The sequence below is a fragment of the Pieris napi genome, chromosome 4, assembly GCF_905475465.1.
Source record: "Pieris napi chromosome 4, ilPieNapi1.2, whole genome shotgun sequence".
NCBI classification, from domain to species: domain Eukaryota; kingdom Metazoa; phylum Arthropoda; class Insecta; order Lepidoptera; family Pieridae; genus Pieris; species Pieris napi.
Genome location: NC_062237.1, coordinates 12,697,563 through 12,713,328, shown reverse-complemented (window position 1 = coordinate 12,713,328; position 15,766 = coordinate 12,697,563). Strand labels below are relative to the sequence as shown.

General features: G+C 41.0%; 1 protein-coding gene and 2 long non-coding RNA genes across 7 annotated transcripts; 1 reads left to right on the top strand and 2 right to left on the bottom strand.

Annotated features, from left to right (window-relative positions):
• Positions 1-726: 726 nt before the first annotated feature.
• Positions 727-15,424, bottom strand: LOC125049177 (transformer-2 protein homolog alpha). 5 transcript variants are annotated; one of them, XR_007116959.1, is made up of 9 exons: positions 15,216-15,423; positions 14,967-15,097; positions 14,208-14,352; positions 12,942-13,070; positions 3,635-3,810; positions 2,846-2,890; positions 2,447-2,613; positions 1,123-1,249; positions 727-1,039 (listed from the first exon to the last, which is right to left on the bottom strand). XR_007116959.1 is itself a non-coding variant. In XM_047648323.1 (8 exons), exons 1-8 carry the CDS (start codon positions 15,228-15,230, stop codon positions 1,239-1,241), a joined length of 819 nt encoding a protein of 272 aa, XP_047504279.1. In that variant the 5' UTR covers positions 15,231-15,423; the 3' UTR covers positions 727-1,238. The 5 variants fall into 5 exon arrangements, 3 of the variants coding, with proteins under 3 accessions (XP_047504279.1, XP_047504277.1, XP_047504278.1); XR_007116958.1 differs by having other exon boundaries at positions 1,123-2,613; positions 15,216-15,424; XM_047648323.1 differs by having other exon boundaries at positions 727-1,249.
• On the top strand, positions 10,592-11,373 carry LOC125049182. Its single transcript, XR_007116961.1, has 2 exons — positions 10,592-10,826; positions 10,904-11,373. It is a non-coding gene; the product is annotated as an uncharacterized LOC125049182 (long non-coding RNA).
• Positions 11,894-12,655, bottom strand: LOC125049181. Its single transcript, XR_007116960.1, has 2 exons — positions 12,331-12,655; positions 11,894-11,946 (listed from the first exon to the last, which is right to left on the bottom strand). It is a non-coding gene; the product is annotated as an uncharacterized LOC125049181 (long non-coding RNA).
• Positions 15,425-15,766: the final 342 nt, after the last annotated feature.

Genomic DNA, 15,766 nt, shown 5'->3' with positions numbered 1-15,766 from the left:
AAGGTTGATGGTTCAAAATTCACTGAAGCACAAACTTAAATAGTGAATATGTAAAACACTACCCCTAAGATCAGAAAGGAGAAATAGCGATGACTGTCGTGCGCCAAAAATGTATCGTATATGGAGTCTTCGTTCTCGTTTCAGAATCTCACTTATAGGTACAGATAAAAGCGCTAATCGATCGAGACGGTTGTCGAAATTTGTTAAGAAAAGATTGTTTGGTTGGTTATTTAAGATTTTGCTCTAGAGAAACGAGGCGTCCAAAATGTGAAATTAGTTATCTACTTCGTTCTAAATCACCGCATTCCACGTAGAAAGAAGTGCCAATTATATGCTATATTTATTTATACTTCTATACATATATTAAGAACTTGAAAACCCGATAGTGAGATTTTTTGTTAACATGTATGTGTACTGAGAATAAAAGTAATAAATACATGAGTTTTTTAATCTACCCTACAATGAAATCTAGAAATACTGAATTTGAATGCTAATGATAATATCATACATAAATAGTTTTCCCAACTACGGCTCGTATTCAAAAACGTTAATCTCTGTGGACTCCGAACATGTCTGTCAGATCTTTAACGTTTTTGAATACAAGCTTATAATTCTTATATATTGATAGATAGGCCGAATGTGATCCATCCGAAGCCCAGAATAAACAGACGGATAGGATAGTATGGATAGAGCGGGTGGGCAGAATGAACCATGAAGAGCCATGACTTGGAAAAATCATTATTTATTAACAACTCGTTCACAAAGTCTACACTAGAATGCAATATCACCAAACTAAATATAATTACATCTACGGAATCGAATAGAAATACGCACGAGTCGCTTAAAAAATATCTGTGTGTGTAAACGTATGTAAAGACTATGATCTGAGGGCGATCTTCCGTGCTTCACGTGATCATACTCTTTTAATTCGCTCAGGCAGAATTCGGCGCAGTCCGGCCACCGATACATTTCAAACATTCAAAACTTCAACACAGTTAGTTTTTCAAGGAACTTCATCCTTTACTTCTTGTTTCAATACCTTTTCAAACAAACAAAATCAATATTAGCTTTAATGTTAATCTTTATTAGAAGTACATCTAGTGGCGTCTGAGCGCTGCTTACAACTAAGGACCCTCATCGCACCCGCACTCGGTGCCGAGCCGAGGGCAGGTTCAATAAATGCAATGGCCGGCTTTGGGTGCTAAAAGTTATGGCTGAAGTGACGTCACGTCGCGAACCTAATACCGACCTGCAAAGTCAAAAACCCATGTAATACACGATACACGCCGACACGCGACTATTATACTGGAGACGGGCATCGCTATACTATAAATATATACATACCAAACATTTACTACAATACATATATGTACCTATATGGATATGTTCTAAAATCTCCAGCAACCTGAATAATACTTACCTTAAGAGTGTAAACAATGCTTAGGGTGGTGGAGATCTAAATTAATTTGGGGATTATATTATATGAAATGGTTAACAATAGTGTCAAATGCGATTAACTAATAAAATATAGAGCAAAAGGGAATTAATTATTGAAATTTTAAGAACAAAAAGCACAAAATCTTTCAAAAACATTTGTAAACTTAGTTATTTGAGTCTTTGCGGAAAGAACACCGTCGTAAGATTAGAGGTAGCAAGAGTACTAAATTACCTTTTTTTATATTGACAATGCTATAGTGTCATATTTTTTGAATAATTCAAAAACTAGGAACACACATTTAATAAAAGTTTTTTAAGTTTAATTTTATAACACAATTGAAACGGGTTGACAAATCATTATAAATTTCACACTACTAAAATATAACTTGAGAAATCTCCGCGTTATAAGGGGCAAGGAAATCGCGTTATACGAAAACGCGTATTAGGGCGGATTACTGTATATAATTAATTAAAAAGACGCGTAAATTAGAATCATATTAGTCCCGCATTTACAACCGGCTCTCTTTCAGCCCAGACTACTAGTTTTTTTATACAAATATTGTTCGTAAGTTTTGGCTTTCAGTCATTTATTTAAGAAGCAATTATCAGGAGTACTCTAGAACAATTTCACATTGTCCGAACTTCTGTAGAACATAAGTTGAATGTAAAAATAGCGAAAGTGATTATTAATAGACTATTTAAAACTGATACAAATTATTTAGAATAAATATAACTAGTATATTTTTGGGCAATATTTACAATATGATAACTATGTCAAATTATAGATAATGAAGTCTTAAACCTCGCTTTATATTTATTATAATTAGTAGAAAAAACACAATTTTTAATACATTCTGTCATACAATATCAAATAAAGCACTATATTGGTTACCATGGTTATCATTTTTTAAATTATATAGGGACACATAACACAAGTCAAGTAATTTGTGAATTTATATATATATATACAATGTCAAAATGTCAGAGTACCGCTAAGGGTGGTACTTACGTGGCGAATAGGACCGCTCCCTCTCGTAGCGCCGCGACCTGCGGTAGTGCGGCGACGGAGATCGGTGCCGGTATCCTCTCGCGTAGTAGTCTCGCTCTCTGTAGCCGCCGCCGCCACCGCCGCCTCCGCCGCCGCCGCCACCACCACCGCCGCGGTAGTAGTAGTCGCTGAAATTTGTGTACATTGTGTGAAGAGTCGTTATCATACACTAAGTGTAGTATACTAGGAATTGCTTCTTGATGAATTAACAATATTAAAATGCTTACAAAAAATTAAATCAAAAATGTTTAATTAAATTTAACAAAAAAATCCAGTGTTATTAATAAAGTGCTGAGCAATAAAAAAATCACTATCATAAAAGTATTTAAAGAGAATATATTCCTTTAAGATTATACTCACTCTCGGTCCCGACGTCTTTCATAGCCATTGTCACCTCGGTTCAAACTACAAAAGAATGTTAGGTTAAGAAAGACGAAGGCAAATAATCTACATCTCAAAAATTCCTTTAAAAAAAACTTTAAATTATAATATTAAATTTAAAGTTTTTTTTATTAATTTAAATTTAATTTAATTTAAATTATTATATTATAATTTTGCATGATACACATATTCAACAATTCACAATAAATTGTATCTTTATTTCATACAAAATCACAGACTTTAGAGAATTATAATATATTATCATCCAAGATGGACTCCAATAATGGAATGGAAGTTTGTATGAGTGCAAACAAAAAGCTTTTTTATTCATGCAATAATTAAAAAAATGTTTTGATTGAATTGATATTATTCTGTAAAAGTAGGCCTTTAGTGAGCTGACCTGACTTTAAGTCTGCCCTCTCTAAATCTACTCAATTACTCTTCCAACAGTAAGGAAACTCGTAGAAGAATGGTTTCATACAAGCATTTCTATGTTGGTTATAACTTTTATAATTTTAAAGTACATTTTAATGGTTGATTGCTTAAGTAATGACTTTTTTTACTCGCTTTATATTCAGTACATGTTATGCTGACTTAGAAAAAAAAGCGATAGAACTCAAAAGTTAACTAAAATTCATTATCAGTTTTATTTCTTGTACATACTATACCCCATATTCACATAAAATAACTAATTGTACTATTTTAACTCAAATATTTATATGAAAATGAATTTATATAATTTGTTATTACTTATATTTTTTTACTTACTGTGTGGGCTTGCCCATATATATCCCTGGTGTAGGAGTATGTGCTCTTTGTGTGATTGAGAAATCAACCCTAATCCGTCTGCCGTCTATTTCCATGCCAGTGCACTCGTTCTTTGCCACCTTAGCATCCTCTTGCGACTCAAAATATACAAAGCAGAATCCACGGGAACGGCCAGTCTAAAAATAATGCATTAAGAGTATATGTAACATTCAGAGCACCACACTAATTTCCTTGTTATATACGGATGTTGTTACAAGCAAAGGTAAAGAGACACATATTCTGAATAGAAACACAGTTGCTACACGCCTACCTACTTAGCCAATATCTATAAACAAAAGGTGATTTGTATGATTGTAAACAAACAATAAGAAAGCTATGTTTTTAGTAGCCGAGTCAAGTCACAATATCTACATGATATTTAAAGGAATTTTTTATATCCGAACTGGGCGTTAAGTAGCTATAATATGCTTTTAATTCAAGGTACAAAGATTTAAGGGTGGGTTGCATCAACAAATTTTGACCCCTCCCACCGCGGAACTATGTAGTTCCGCGGGGTCCAGCCTTGTCGTGGCGGGAGGGCTCAGTACCGGCGGCACGGGGCGTAAGCCTGAATGTGCTGCTGGAAAGCAAATGGGACCACCACGACGTTATTAGCCGCTCCCGACAGGTTCTCTTTAGAAGAACCACGCGAGATGCGGCCGGGTAGAGGGCGCTTTAGCTGTCCGGGCGTTTTTCGGCGCTTTGTGTTTTGTCTTGTTCGTGTCTCAATGTGCTCCCTGCTCCTCAACAGGCTGGTTTGTGGAGCGTTGTGTGCGTGCTCGTTATTTGTATTACCCGCTTCCCTTTATCCGGCAACGGTGTGTACTTGTATTGGTGTTATTTGTATCTGAGTTTCCTCCTCCCTTGAATGGGCTGGCGGAGAGTGGTGTTTTACGTCCGTCTGTATAATGTTCTTGTGCTGCTTCGTTGCATGCGAAGCCAAGGTGGAGGACAAACGATTATTCATACTGTGCGTCCTATGCGCGGCTGACCCTTCCACGGCCTACATTGGTCTGCCGTACCCGCGCTTTTATTATGACTACAACGTGTATCTCTATGTATACTTTGTCCGTATACAGGTCTCCTGAATCCCAAGTTTTGGTTCCCGGCGATGGGATGCATGACCGGGGGGTTTAAACCCGGTCACTAGGGCACTAAAGAGGGGAGCTAACCCTCCTTAAAAATTAAAAGCACCTCAAAGCATGGAAAGTAACGGAAAAGTAAAGACTACCCCAGGAGGGTCAAATCCCTCCCATGACCAAGTGGTCATGGCATCCGGTCCGCATCGTATTCTGGGGGCGGACCACGACCATGCGATAGATCCCAAAAACCCACGACCTGGCAATAATACGGAAATAATGAACAAGCTTACGGACTGTAGCGGGCGGTTGGATGAGTGCTCAGGCGCTTTTGCAACACCTTCTACACAAGGAGAGATCGCAATAAGGGAAAGCAATGAGATCGTCCAGCGCACTTCATGTCCATCACCGGTGCGAAGTGCAACCTGGACCTTCGCCATGGCTGACAATATGAGCTCAGACTCAACAAGCTCCATGTTAAGCATAAGCTCGACACACAATCAACAGAGTCCTCGAGGACTAGGTGAGGCTCCTTGCACCCCAGGGGAGAAGTCGCGCTTCTGGCGACCCCGAAAGAGAACGAGACAGGATGACGAGGAGAGTAGCTGCAGCGACACCCCTATCCTTTCGCACGAACGCACGAAAGCGGGATACCAAAGAGCCCGGAGAGTAGAGAGAGAAAGTGAAGCCGAGGCGGAACTCGCGGCTCTTAACGAGAAACCCACTGAGACAGGTACGGTTGGAAACGCCAGAAGACGCATCGAAGAAAACCTGGCTGCCGTAGAAAAAGTGGCCAGGTGTTCTATGAACCTAAAAGGTACCTTTGTAGCCGCTCTTAAAAAGGCAGTTGTAGCAATCAGAACGGATGCTGATAATCTGGCCGTGCAAACGCTGTCGGATGAAACTCGAGCTCTGCAGCTAGAAAATGAACGCCTCCGTGCACAACTTAATTTACTACAAGGCGAGATGCGCGAGCTGAGGTCGATCTTGCAAGCTCCGAAGGACCACCCAGCTGTCAATGTAGACGAACTGGAGGCTCGGATCCTCCGACAGGTAGGTGAGCATATCAATGCGCAATTTAAGGATCTCGGGTCAAGGCCCAACTTGGAGACGCCAGCCCTTCCCCTTCCGACTGAGAGTAAAAAGAGCAAAAAAGGTAAGGCGAAACCACCTTCCAAATCACCGATGTCAGCTGCAGCTTCGAAAACAAAACGGGGAAAGGCAACCGTGCAGACGCTTGCCGTTGGAAATAATGAGCAAAACCGTTTGGCAAACGCACCGAGGATGGAAATGTTTGAAAGAAATACACCTGTCTCCTCTCCCGCTAGTGCCATTGTATTGCCACACTCCTGGCCCTCGCTGACCACCACCAATGAAGAAAATTGGACGATGGTTACTAAAAAAAGGCAAAAGGCAGCAACGGCGACGCAAAAAAATGTGAGAGCTCCAAAGTCGGCAACATCGAAGGCTGAAAAGCCCCCACCCAGGACACTGCCCAAGCTAAAGGCACCTCGTACCGCTGCAATTGTGCTCACTTTGTCTAAAGACGCTGAAGCTAAGGGTGTTACCTACGCCGCTGCCCTAAAAGAAGCACGGGCTAAAATAGATCTGAAGGAGGCTGGAATTGAGGGCGTTAAGTTTCGCCGAGCGGCAACAGGAGCCACGATAATTCAGATCCCCGGAGCCGGCAGTGGGGAAAAAGCCGATACCTTAGCCAACCGACTCAAAACAGTACTGAGTGACAGCGGAATCAAGATTACACGGCCCGTCCGATGCGCCGATGTCCGCATCTCTGGCCTGGACGACTCTATTACAGCGGATGAATTGCGCGAGGCGATTGCGGCGAAGGGAGAGTGCCCGGCTGATCAAATAAGGATCAGCCGAATACGACAAGATAGATCGGGTCTTGGCGCAGCGTGGGCTAACTGCCCCGTAACGGCCGCCAAAAAACTCTTAGCAGGGCGTTTCTTTGTCGGATGGGTTGCGGCAAATATTAGTGTTGCAAAGCCAAGAGAGCTACGGTGTTTTCGCTGCTTACAAATCGGGCACGTAGCTAGCCGCTGCATGTCCGATACTGATCGTAGCCAACTGTGTTTTCGCTGCGGTCAAGCCGGTCACAGGGCAGCCTCCTGCAGTGAAAAACCCAAGTGCCTACTCTGCGACGAGGCCGGTAGGAAAGCGGATCACAGGCTAGGTGGCAACAGCTGCACAGCTCCCAGTGTGAGAGTACCCAGGCGCCGCTCGTCACCTAAAAAAAAGACGCCCGCAAAGTCTCCGCGCAACAATGCGCGTATGGAGGTCATAGAAACCGCAGCAAATTAACATGGCCCTACGGTTTCTTCAGAGCAACCTAAACCACTGCGCTGCTGCACAAGACCTACTGTACCAGAGTCTAGCGCAGTGGAATATCAACATTGGTATAATTTCCGAGCCCTACTTAATACCCGAAAAAACGAACTGGGTTGGCGACCTCGACGGTCTGGCCGCAATTATCGTTACACCGGCAGATGGCTCGCCCTGCATTGGCCCAGTTCGAAAAGGCCACGGCTATGTGGCAGCAAAGTTGGGTAGCAAAATGTGTATCGCGAGTACCTACTTCTCCCCCAATCGCTCGCTGGCTGAATTTGAGGCCTTCCTAAACGAACTGGGAAGCCTGGTGCAATGGAGCCATCCGAGACATTTAGTCATCGCTGGGGATCTGAATGCAAAGTCTGTGGCCTGGGGTTCACAGGTGTCCAGCCCACGAGGAAAAGCGTTGGTGGACTGGGCAGCAGCGCATTGTTTGGTAGTGGCTAACAGGGGCTCTGAAGCTACGTGTGTTCGAATAAACGGAGAATCTATTGTGGATGTGACGTTCACGAGCCCCCATCTTTCGTGCCGTGTTCAGGACTGGGAGGTCCTGACGGGGGTTGAGACGCTTTCGGACCACCGGTATATCCGCTTCCGCACTCTCTCTCCGTCGGCCAATCCTAGCTCGGACCCGTCAGAACTGGGCCCAAAATGGGCACTTGGGAGTCTTAACAAGGAACAGGCGGAATTGGCTACGATTGTGCAGGCCTGGTGCCCGATCCCAGCCTCCGTAGATCCAGAGGAAGAGGCAGAGTGGTTTCGTGGCGCAATGACTTGCATCGCGGATGCTGCAATGCAAAGAAGACGCCCTGGAGCTCACCGGACCAGTGTATTCTGGTGGTCGGCAGAACTCGCCCAGTTGCGGATTGCTTGTGTAGCAGCTCGTCGAGGCTACACCAGGACTCGCAGAAGGCGACCAATTCGCATAGAAGAGGAAAAACAAGCATATAGCGTATACCGAGATGCAAAACTGGCGCTGCGAATAGGTATCGCCGAAGCAAAAAAGAAAGCATGGCAAGAACTGCTTGACACCCTGGAGCGGGATCCCTGGGGACGCCCGTATCAGATTGTCACAAACAAGCTGCGCTCGTGGGCCCCGCCACTCACGAAAAACATGGAGCCGGAACTGCTCAGCACAGTGGTTGCGGAACTTTTTCCTGAACGCGACGCCCTGAGCTCCCCACATGAGACGACCACGGAACACAGTGTCACAGTGTCTGAAGTATCTCCTTCGGAGCTGAAGACAGCAATAACACGCATGACCACTAAAAAAACTGCACCTGGTCCCGATGGCATGCACGGACGAGTGTTAGCTCTGGCCCTCGACGCTGGTCTTGACATGCGCTTTCGAGGCCTACTCACGAAATGTCTTAGAAATGGCCTCTTTCCGTCGACATGGAAGACTGGGTTGCTAGTTCTTCTAAAAAAAGGTGGAAAACCTACAGAGTCACCATCAGCGTATCGACCTATAGTTCTCCTAGATGAAGCCGGCAAGCTCTTCGAGCGTATTATTGCCGGTCGGATTTACAATCATTTGGAAACTATAGGACCAAACATACATGAGGCTCAATTTGGCTTCCGGAAACATAGGTCAACGATCGACGCAATTGCGCGCCTGCGAAGCGTCTGCGAGGAGCAGGTGTCACGGGGCAGAGTGGTTTTCGCGGTATCGTTAGACATCGCGAACGCTTTCAATTCCTTGCCATGGGACTGTATCGCGGACGGCCTTCGCCACCACGGCTTACCGGCCTATATAAGAAAATGTGTAGCATCGTACCTCAACGGCCGCCGTGTTATCTTCCCGAAACAAAATGGCATAGGGAGTCACCTCATCAAGTGCGGCGTCCCACAAGGCTCGGTTCTTGGCCCCCTTCTTTGGAACATAGGTTACGATAGGGTGCTGCGAGCGAAACTAGTCCCTGGAGTGTCAACTATATGCTATGCAGACGACACCCTCGTGGTCGCTATTGGAGAAGATTTTAAGGAAGCGCACCTCCGAGCGACAGCTGGAGTAGCTCGGGTGGTTTCGGAAATCAAGAAGCTCGGCCTTGTTGTCGCCCTTCAGAAATCAGAAGCTATATGCTTCTACGGCCACAGAAAAGCTCCACCTCAAGACGTAGACATCATCGTCGGCGGAGTATCTATCCGGGTCGGTACTTCGCTCAAATACCTTGGGCTGATCCTTGACCCACGGTGGACTTTCAGACCACACTTCGTGGCACTTGCCCCTAAGCTCACCGCCACCGCAAACATGCTCTCGCGCATAATGCCAAACCTCGGCGGGCCGAGTGGGGGGTGTCGCCTCTTATACGCAAATGCGATCCGGGCAAAAGCACTGTACGGGTGTCCCATATGGGCCGACAAACTGACCGGGTACAATCGCACAATACTCAGGCAGTCGCAGCGAGTGGTCGCTGCCAGGATTGCGAGGGCGTACCGCACTGTGTCTTATGACGCAGTGTGTGTTATAGCCGGTACCGCGCCATGGCATCTCGATGCGGCTGCTTTTAGCGAAGTATATTGGAGGAGGGCCGAAGCTCGGGAAAAAGGGGATAACCCCACACTGGAACAATTAAACGCGTGGCGAGCCTTAGAAGACCAGGAATTGTTAGGCGAGTGGGAAAGAGAGCTGGCGGATGCGAGTGCCGGTAAATATACTACCGAAGCCCTCAGACCTTTGCTTCAACTTTGGGTAAAGAGGCGCTGGGGTCACCTCAGCTATCGACTTGTGCAGATGCTGTCCGGACACGGATGTTTTGGTAGCTATCTGCACAAAGTAGTAGGGTGTGAGGAGTCACCAACCTGTCACCACTGTGTCGGAGACAGCCGGGACGACGCCCTGCATACACTTAGGGACTGCCCAGCATGGGAAGCGGAAAGGAGACCTTTGTTAGATGCCCTCCAGGGCGAGGACGCAACTCTGCCAAACGTAGTGAAAGCCATATTGAGCGCAGGAAATGACGGCTCGTGGAAAATCTTCTATAATTTCTGCGAGTCGGTCATGAAAGTCAAAGAAGAAGCGGGAAGAACCAGGGAGCTTTGTCCCGGAACCCGTCCGCGGCGGCGAAAGAAACCGCAGGCCCGTCAAATCCTCGCCACCTAAAGAGTGCCCAAGCGGGGAAGCAGGGGTCCATGCGTTCAAAAGAAGGGATGGTGATCCATCCCTGCAAGCACTGGACCCGATCTCCCCTAGCTATTCCTAAAAGCGTATGGCCCGATCTGTGAAGGATACTTGCTGTGTCAAATATCTTCACAAATCAACAATGGGCGGGGAGAGGCGGACACAACCGCCGCATCGCATGTCGGGAAGCGGATAAGGCTCTGCTGTTACCGCATCCCGCCTAAGGCGATTGTTGGTGGCGCCTTGGGGTTTTAGTGGGTATGCACATTCGCGAGTCCCACATAACCCTCCCGCACTAAGCAGTCGCACCGCGGTGGGGTATGCGCAATGCATTTCCCCAAGTAAAAAAAAAAAAAAAAAAAAAACAAATTTTGACGGACACGTAACCGTTAAATATGGCGCTAACGAACGTTAAACAAAAAAAGTGTTGATTCACCATCTATGACAGCTTACGTTCGTTAAAAAGTTACGCTTACGTTAACCAGTGCTCGAACCATTGGTAATCGTCAAATTTTGGTTTGTAACTTCGTAGTTCGTACTTTCTAAACTCTGTTTCCTCTGAATTTAATATTAGAGATGGTTTGATTAATAATTATTTTGCAAGGTATGTTAATATTACGATTATTTTTGACTTAAAAAAATAAATTGCAAATTTAATATTAAAGATGTCTTATATTTCAGATTATAACTTTTTTATGGCATGGGTGTATGGGTGGTATGGTGAAGGACTAACATATTCTATACTGTTTATATTGCTTATTGCATGCCTTTGGTAAAGAAATAAAATATTTGACAAAAATAATATGCCTTTACTAACTGAATTACAGCCTACAGATTTTATTAATTTAGACCAAAGTTAACTTCATTGACAACAAACAGAAAACTAGTTTTCTCTAAATTCAATTTTATTCTAATATGTGGGATACATAGTTTAATTATTATTATTTTGCAAGGTATGTTAATATTTAGATTATTTTTAACTTCAAAGAAAACAAATCTCAAATTATAATTTTAAAGCTGTCTTATTTTCAGATTATAACTATTTTATGGTATGGATGTGAAATATGGTGAAGGATTAACATATTATATACTGTATAATATATAGCTATTGCATGCTTTTGGTGGAGAAATAAAATGTTTGACAAAAATAATATGCCTTTTTATTACCGAATTATAACATTACATAGTTAAGCCTGCCTATGCACATAAGAATTAATTCATCTTAAAAATCTATTTTTTTACAGTTTTTATTATTTTTTACACTAATTTTATAACATTGATACACACAACTTTAATTATTTTGAAGAGCATTTATACTAAGTTTCAAGCAATTCTGATCATAAACAAGTTATAGTAAGTTTATTTTTTATTGTAAAGGTAAATAAGTACCACTTTTCATACATTTTAAATTAGAAAGGGCAGTTTCATATAATCTTACATCCCTTTAGTATAATTAACAGTAAGTAATTTTTTTTCTTGTAGTTTAAAAATGATTTCATCGTTCTTCCTCTTCTCATTTAGATGTTGAACACGCACCTCAAAAATTTCTTTTTCATATTTATTATCTGAAAGGGCATTAAATCCTGCATGAATCGCACTCCATGCCCTCTTTTTTTTGCAAATTGTTAGTACTGTCTGTCTTTTTATGAAATAATATGTGTTTATGTTTTACTATTAAATTTCTAAATCTGTCCTCTTCTTTTCCAAAATTTACCGAACGTTCTCTGAAAGTCAATGAGTCACGTAAATAAATACACTTCTAACTATATCTCTCAATATAATATATATGTTAACGTAAAATTGTAAAAACCGTTAGATTGTAATCTATCGGTTATCGGTTATCGGTATTCGGTAGATTGTACTACACTAACTTAGTTATCATTCAAACTTCTTTGGTCAATTACAGATTAATTTTACTTCCCAACAATTTCATATAACTACCGAATAATAATACGTTAAATTGCAAGCAGTATGTTGAGTTGACAATCTTTCGACAGTTTACAATCTCGCGAGATAGATTACAATCTAACGGTTTTTACAATTTTACGGTGACATATATACTTTGCGCATATACAATTCATGCAATATAATAATAGCTTTATACTTACTTTGGCGAAAAGGTTTCCATTATTTATATTAAAATTAAACACTTTTTAATTATCCTTTCGTACAAAACAATAAACATCGATGTCAAACTTGACAGAATGTTTCAAATGACATTGTTTTTATCAATGTTGTTATTACTAAAAAAAAATCCCATAAAACATTAGGTCAAAATAGCGTTACGCAAACAGGCAACCCCATTAGCAATGACGAACTCATTTTTTGACAATGAAGCAACGCTAACAAGTTAACAGACGTTAAAGTTCATACGTGTCTGTCAAATTTTAACGAACGTAAGTTACGATAGCAAATGGTTTGAAACAACCCACCCTTAATGTCGCAATAGCTAAATGGTTGCTACAACCAAGGTCATAAATTTAATCCTATGTATTAATACAATAATTTGAATGTAATTTACATACATTATAAACTTTTAATCAATGACTTAAAATGCATTTTTTGGTAATATATTTTATAGAGCCTATGAATATATGTACCAAATTGATGAACTTGTGTATTATTTCCTATTTCATATTTTTAAATAGCATTCATAAAAAGTAAAAAAAAAATATACGTAAATTAAAGAGGATATTTAGTTAATATCTAATGTACATACCTTTGCATCAATAACTACTTGAACTTTGTCAACATTCCCAAATTTGGAGAAAATGTGGTGAATTTGTTGTTCGGTGGTGTACAAACTTAGCCCAAACACTCCCAGACAACGGGACGGTGTTGGGTTCTCCTGAAAACATCAAGCCCTAAAAATTGTGATATGGATATTACACAGGCTAGTCTGGTGTCTTTAAAACACATTAGCCTGTGTAGTTTCAGTTTTATAAAAGAAATCACCACTAATATGGCCTTCAGCCACATAAAAATCTGTCAATTTTTTTAATTCTAAATGCATGTGTATAAAATAATAATTTTGTAGGTTCAGACAAAAATTTAAAAAGGATTAAATCAAAGATATAGAAAATATATCTATCAAACCAGTTTTATACATTCCCCAAGACTAGGATGAGACTTGAGACATGCTTTACTGAGCTATTACTCAGACAAATAATATCACTATGCAGAACATTCAAAATTTATACGAAAATCAAGGCGTCTGAAACACCAGGCTGTTCCCACAACCAGTTCTTCTTAATCTCCACTATCTGGGGTAAAAGAAAGTAATGTTAGAACACAATTCTAAAATACAATTTTACATTTCTACTTAGTAATTTGTTCTATATAACCAACTAGATAGATCACAATTAATCTATAATTTTACATTTATCAGTACAAGTAAATACATATAAAAAATTATTTAAAATACATTTCTATTCTAAACTTTCAAGGACGTTTTTTCATTGCTCAACAATGGATTCCATTGTCAAAAAGCTATTAAAAATTTAATAACTTTAATAACACATGGTTACGGCTCATTCTTCCTATGTGTTACCAAACCATTATTGTGATTGTCATAAATAGAATACTTTTACTATTTTGTATGATTGTTTCATATAATTTTATGTGATTATCAACATTAAGGGCCTGTTTCACAATGTACGGATAAGTTCTACATAACTTCCAAATTAGCTATTTATTACTTATTGGTAGGGTAAACACTATTGTTGCGTTTCACGACTGTCAGATAGCGCTATTCGTCACATAAAGTCCATCATAAGTTATGAGACCGATGAATGTCAAAATAGCACAATTTATCTTCCAAATAATTTATGTGTTGCATAGCTATTTGGTCCTTTATCCATACATTGTGAAACAGACCCTTAATGTTACAAAATATACTGTTGCTATGGCAACAATACAAATAGGAAGCAAGCATCCATTTTTGTGAGCAAAGAAGAAACGTCCGGAGTCTATTCAAATTACTAACCAGACTCACCCGGTCACCAGTATGCCGGCGCCTGGATGACATAGGGCTGTGAGAGTGGGACCGGCCTCGCGAATATGACCGGGAGCGAGAGCGTGAGTAGCGGGCTGAACGGTAGCGACGTGGTGACACCGAGCGGGAACGCGACCTAGAGTATCATCCATATTATGAACCATCACATGGTACTCATTAGTACCTTAATGAGATAGTAGGTTTTGGCAGTTGCTGTCGTCAAACAATGTTTAAAATGATTTAAACCAAAACTTGGGCAGGTTAAATTGACGTTTATTACAATGTTTATCAATAGTATGCATTTGTATGAATATTAATAGTTTCTGGTATTGAGCTATAAAATCACTGGCATTTTAGTAATCATAAAATTTTACAAGCCTTATCACCAATACAATGTTAATGGTACTGATAAAGATGTTGTTTAAACATCAAATTTATTTCCAAATAACAGAAATGCTGTTGAGTGATTTCATGTATTTACAAATATTTTAAAAATCAATTATTATGTTTAAGTTGTTTTCAGTTCCATAGTATAAGGTGAAATCTTAATGTTTAAATTAAATCTTTGAGTTGTCATCAAATTAGCTTTTTAAAATTGTTTGATCGTTGCGCAATTTGTTGCCTTGACAGCGAGGTTACATCGATAAAAAATGCTACGGAAATGTTTAACAGTGTCAGGCAATAACTGCTTCTCTGTCTAAAATTTAATTTAAAATACACGAGGTGACTAGAAAAAATCATCGGACTTACGGGCTCCTGTATTTTCGACTTGATGATTTAGGCGGGGGAGGTGTTCTAGACCGGCTTCTGCTATGGCGAGACATGGCTGGAGGCTTTGGTACAGGCTCGCGAGACCCATTACGAGTTCTAGAACGGCTCCTCTGAAATGAGCACATTAAATATGGTAAAATACCACGCGTTTAAAGCCACCGGCAAAATAACAATTGAATTCGGGGACAGTAGCTAAGTCCTATTGTATCACAAATAAGTTATTCTTACCTCTCGATCCGACATCTTAGAAAAAATCAAATTAAATAACAACCAAGTATTGAAATACACTCAATTATCGCAATAAAAACTAAAAACTTCACAATTATAAGCACTCCAACACGGGTGCCGACAATGCGGTTTTCAAGAAAAACAAAATGGCGAAGATTGGCGCCGCGCGGTTTACAACTTGCGACCACGGGCGGTAGGAAGCTGGTGGGGAGGGAAGCTACCGTAGTCACAACTCACAGATGAGAACGATATGTTTTGTCAGCTGTCAACCAAAATTCAGAAAATAACGAAAATGGGAATACAGAGTACGAGAAAGAAATGCCATGAAATGACTTAATGACTACATGAATCTACTTTTGTTAAAGTCGGCTCATTTTAAACTGAGTGGTTGGGCAATAAATGTCGCTGACAGTAGGAATATGCATGCAACACAACCCGTTATCGATACTTCCCTACCTGGTCGCGCGGGGTCGATGCGTCATCGACCTAAGTCTCTAGTCAAAGGAGAAGCTGCTGCAAAAAATCATACAATAACATTGCTGATGTTGAAA

Coding starts and splice junctions, on each gene's coding strand:
- LOC125049177 (XM_047648321.1), bottom strand. Junction 14,353..14,966: donor AGTCGAAAATACAGGAGCCC/GTAAGTCCGATG, acceptor ATGATACTCTAG/GTCGCGTTCCCGCTCGGTGT. Junction 1,040..2,446: donor GGAGCGGTCCTATTCGCCAC/GTAAGTACCACC, acceptor TTGTTTGAAAAG/GTATTGAAACAAGAAGTAAA.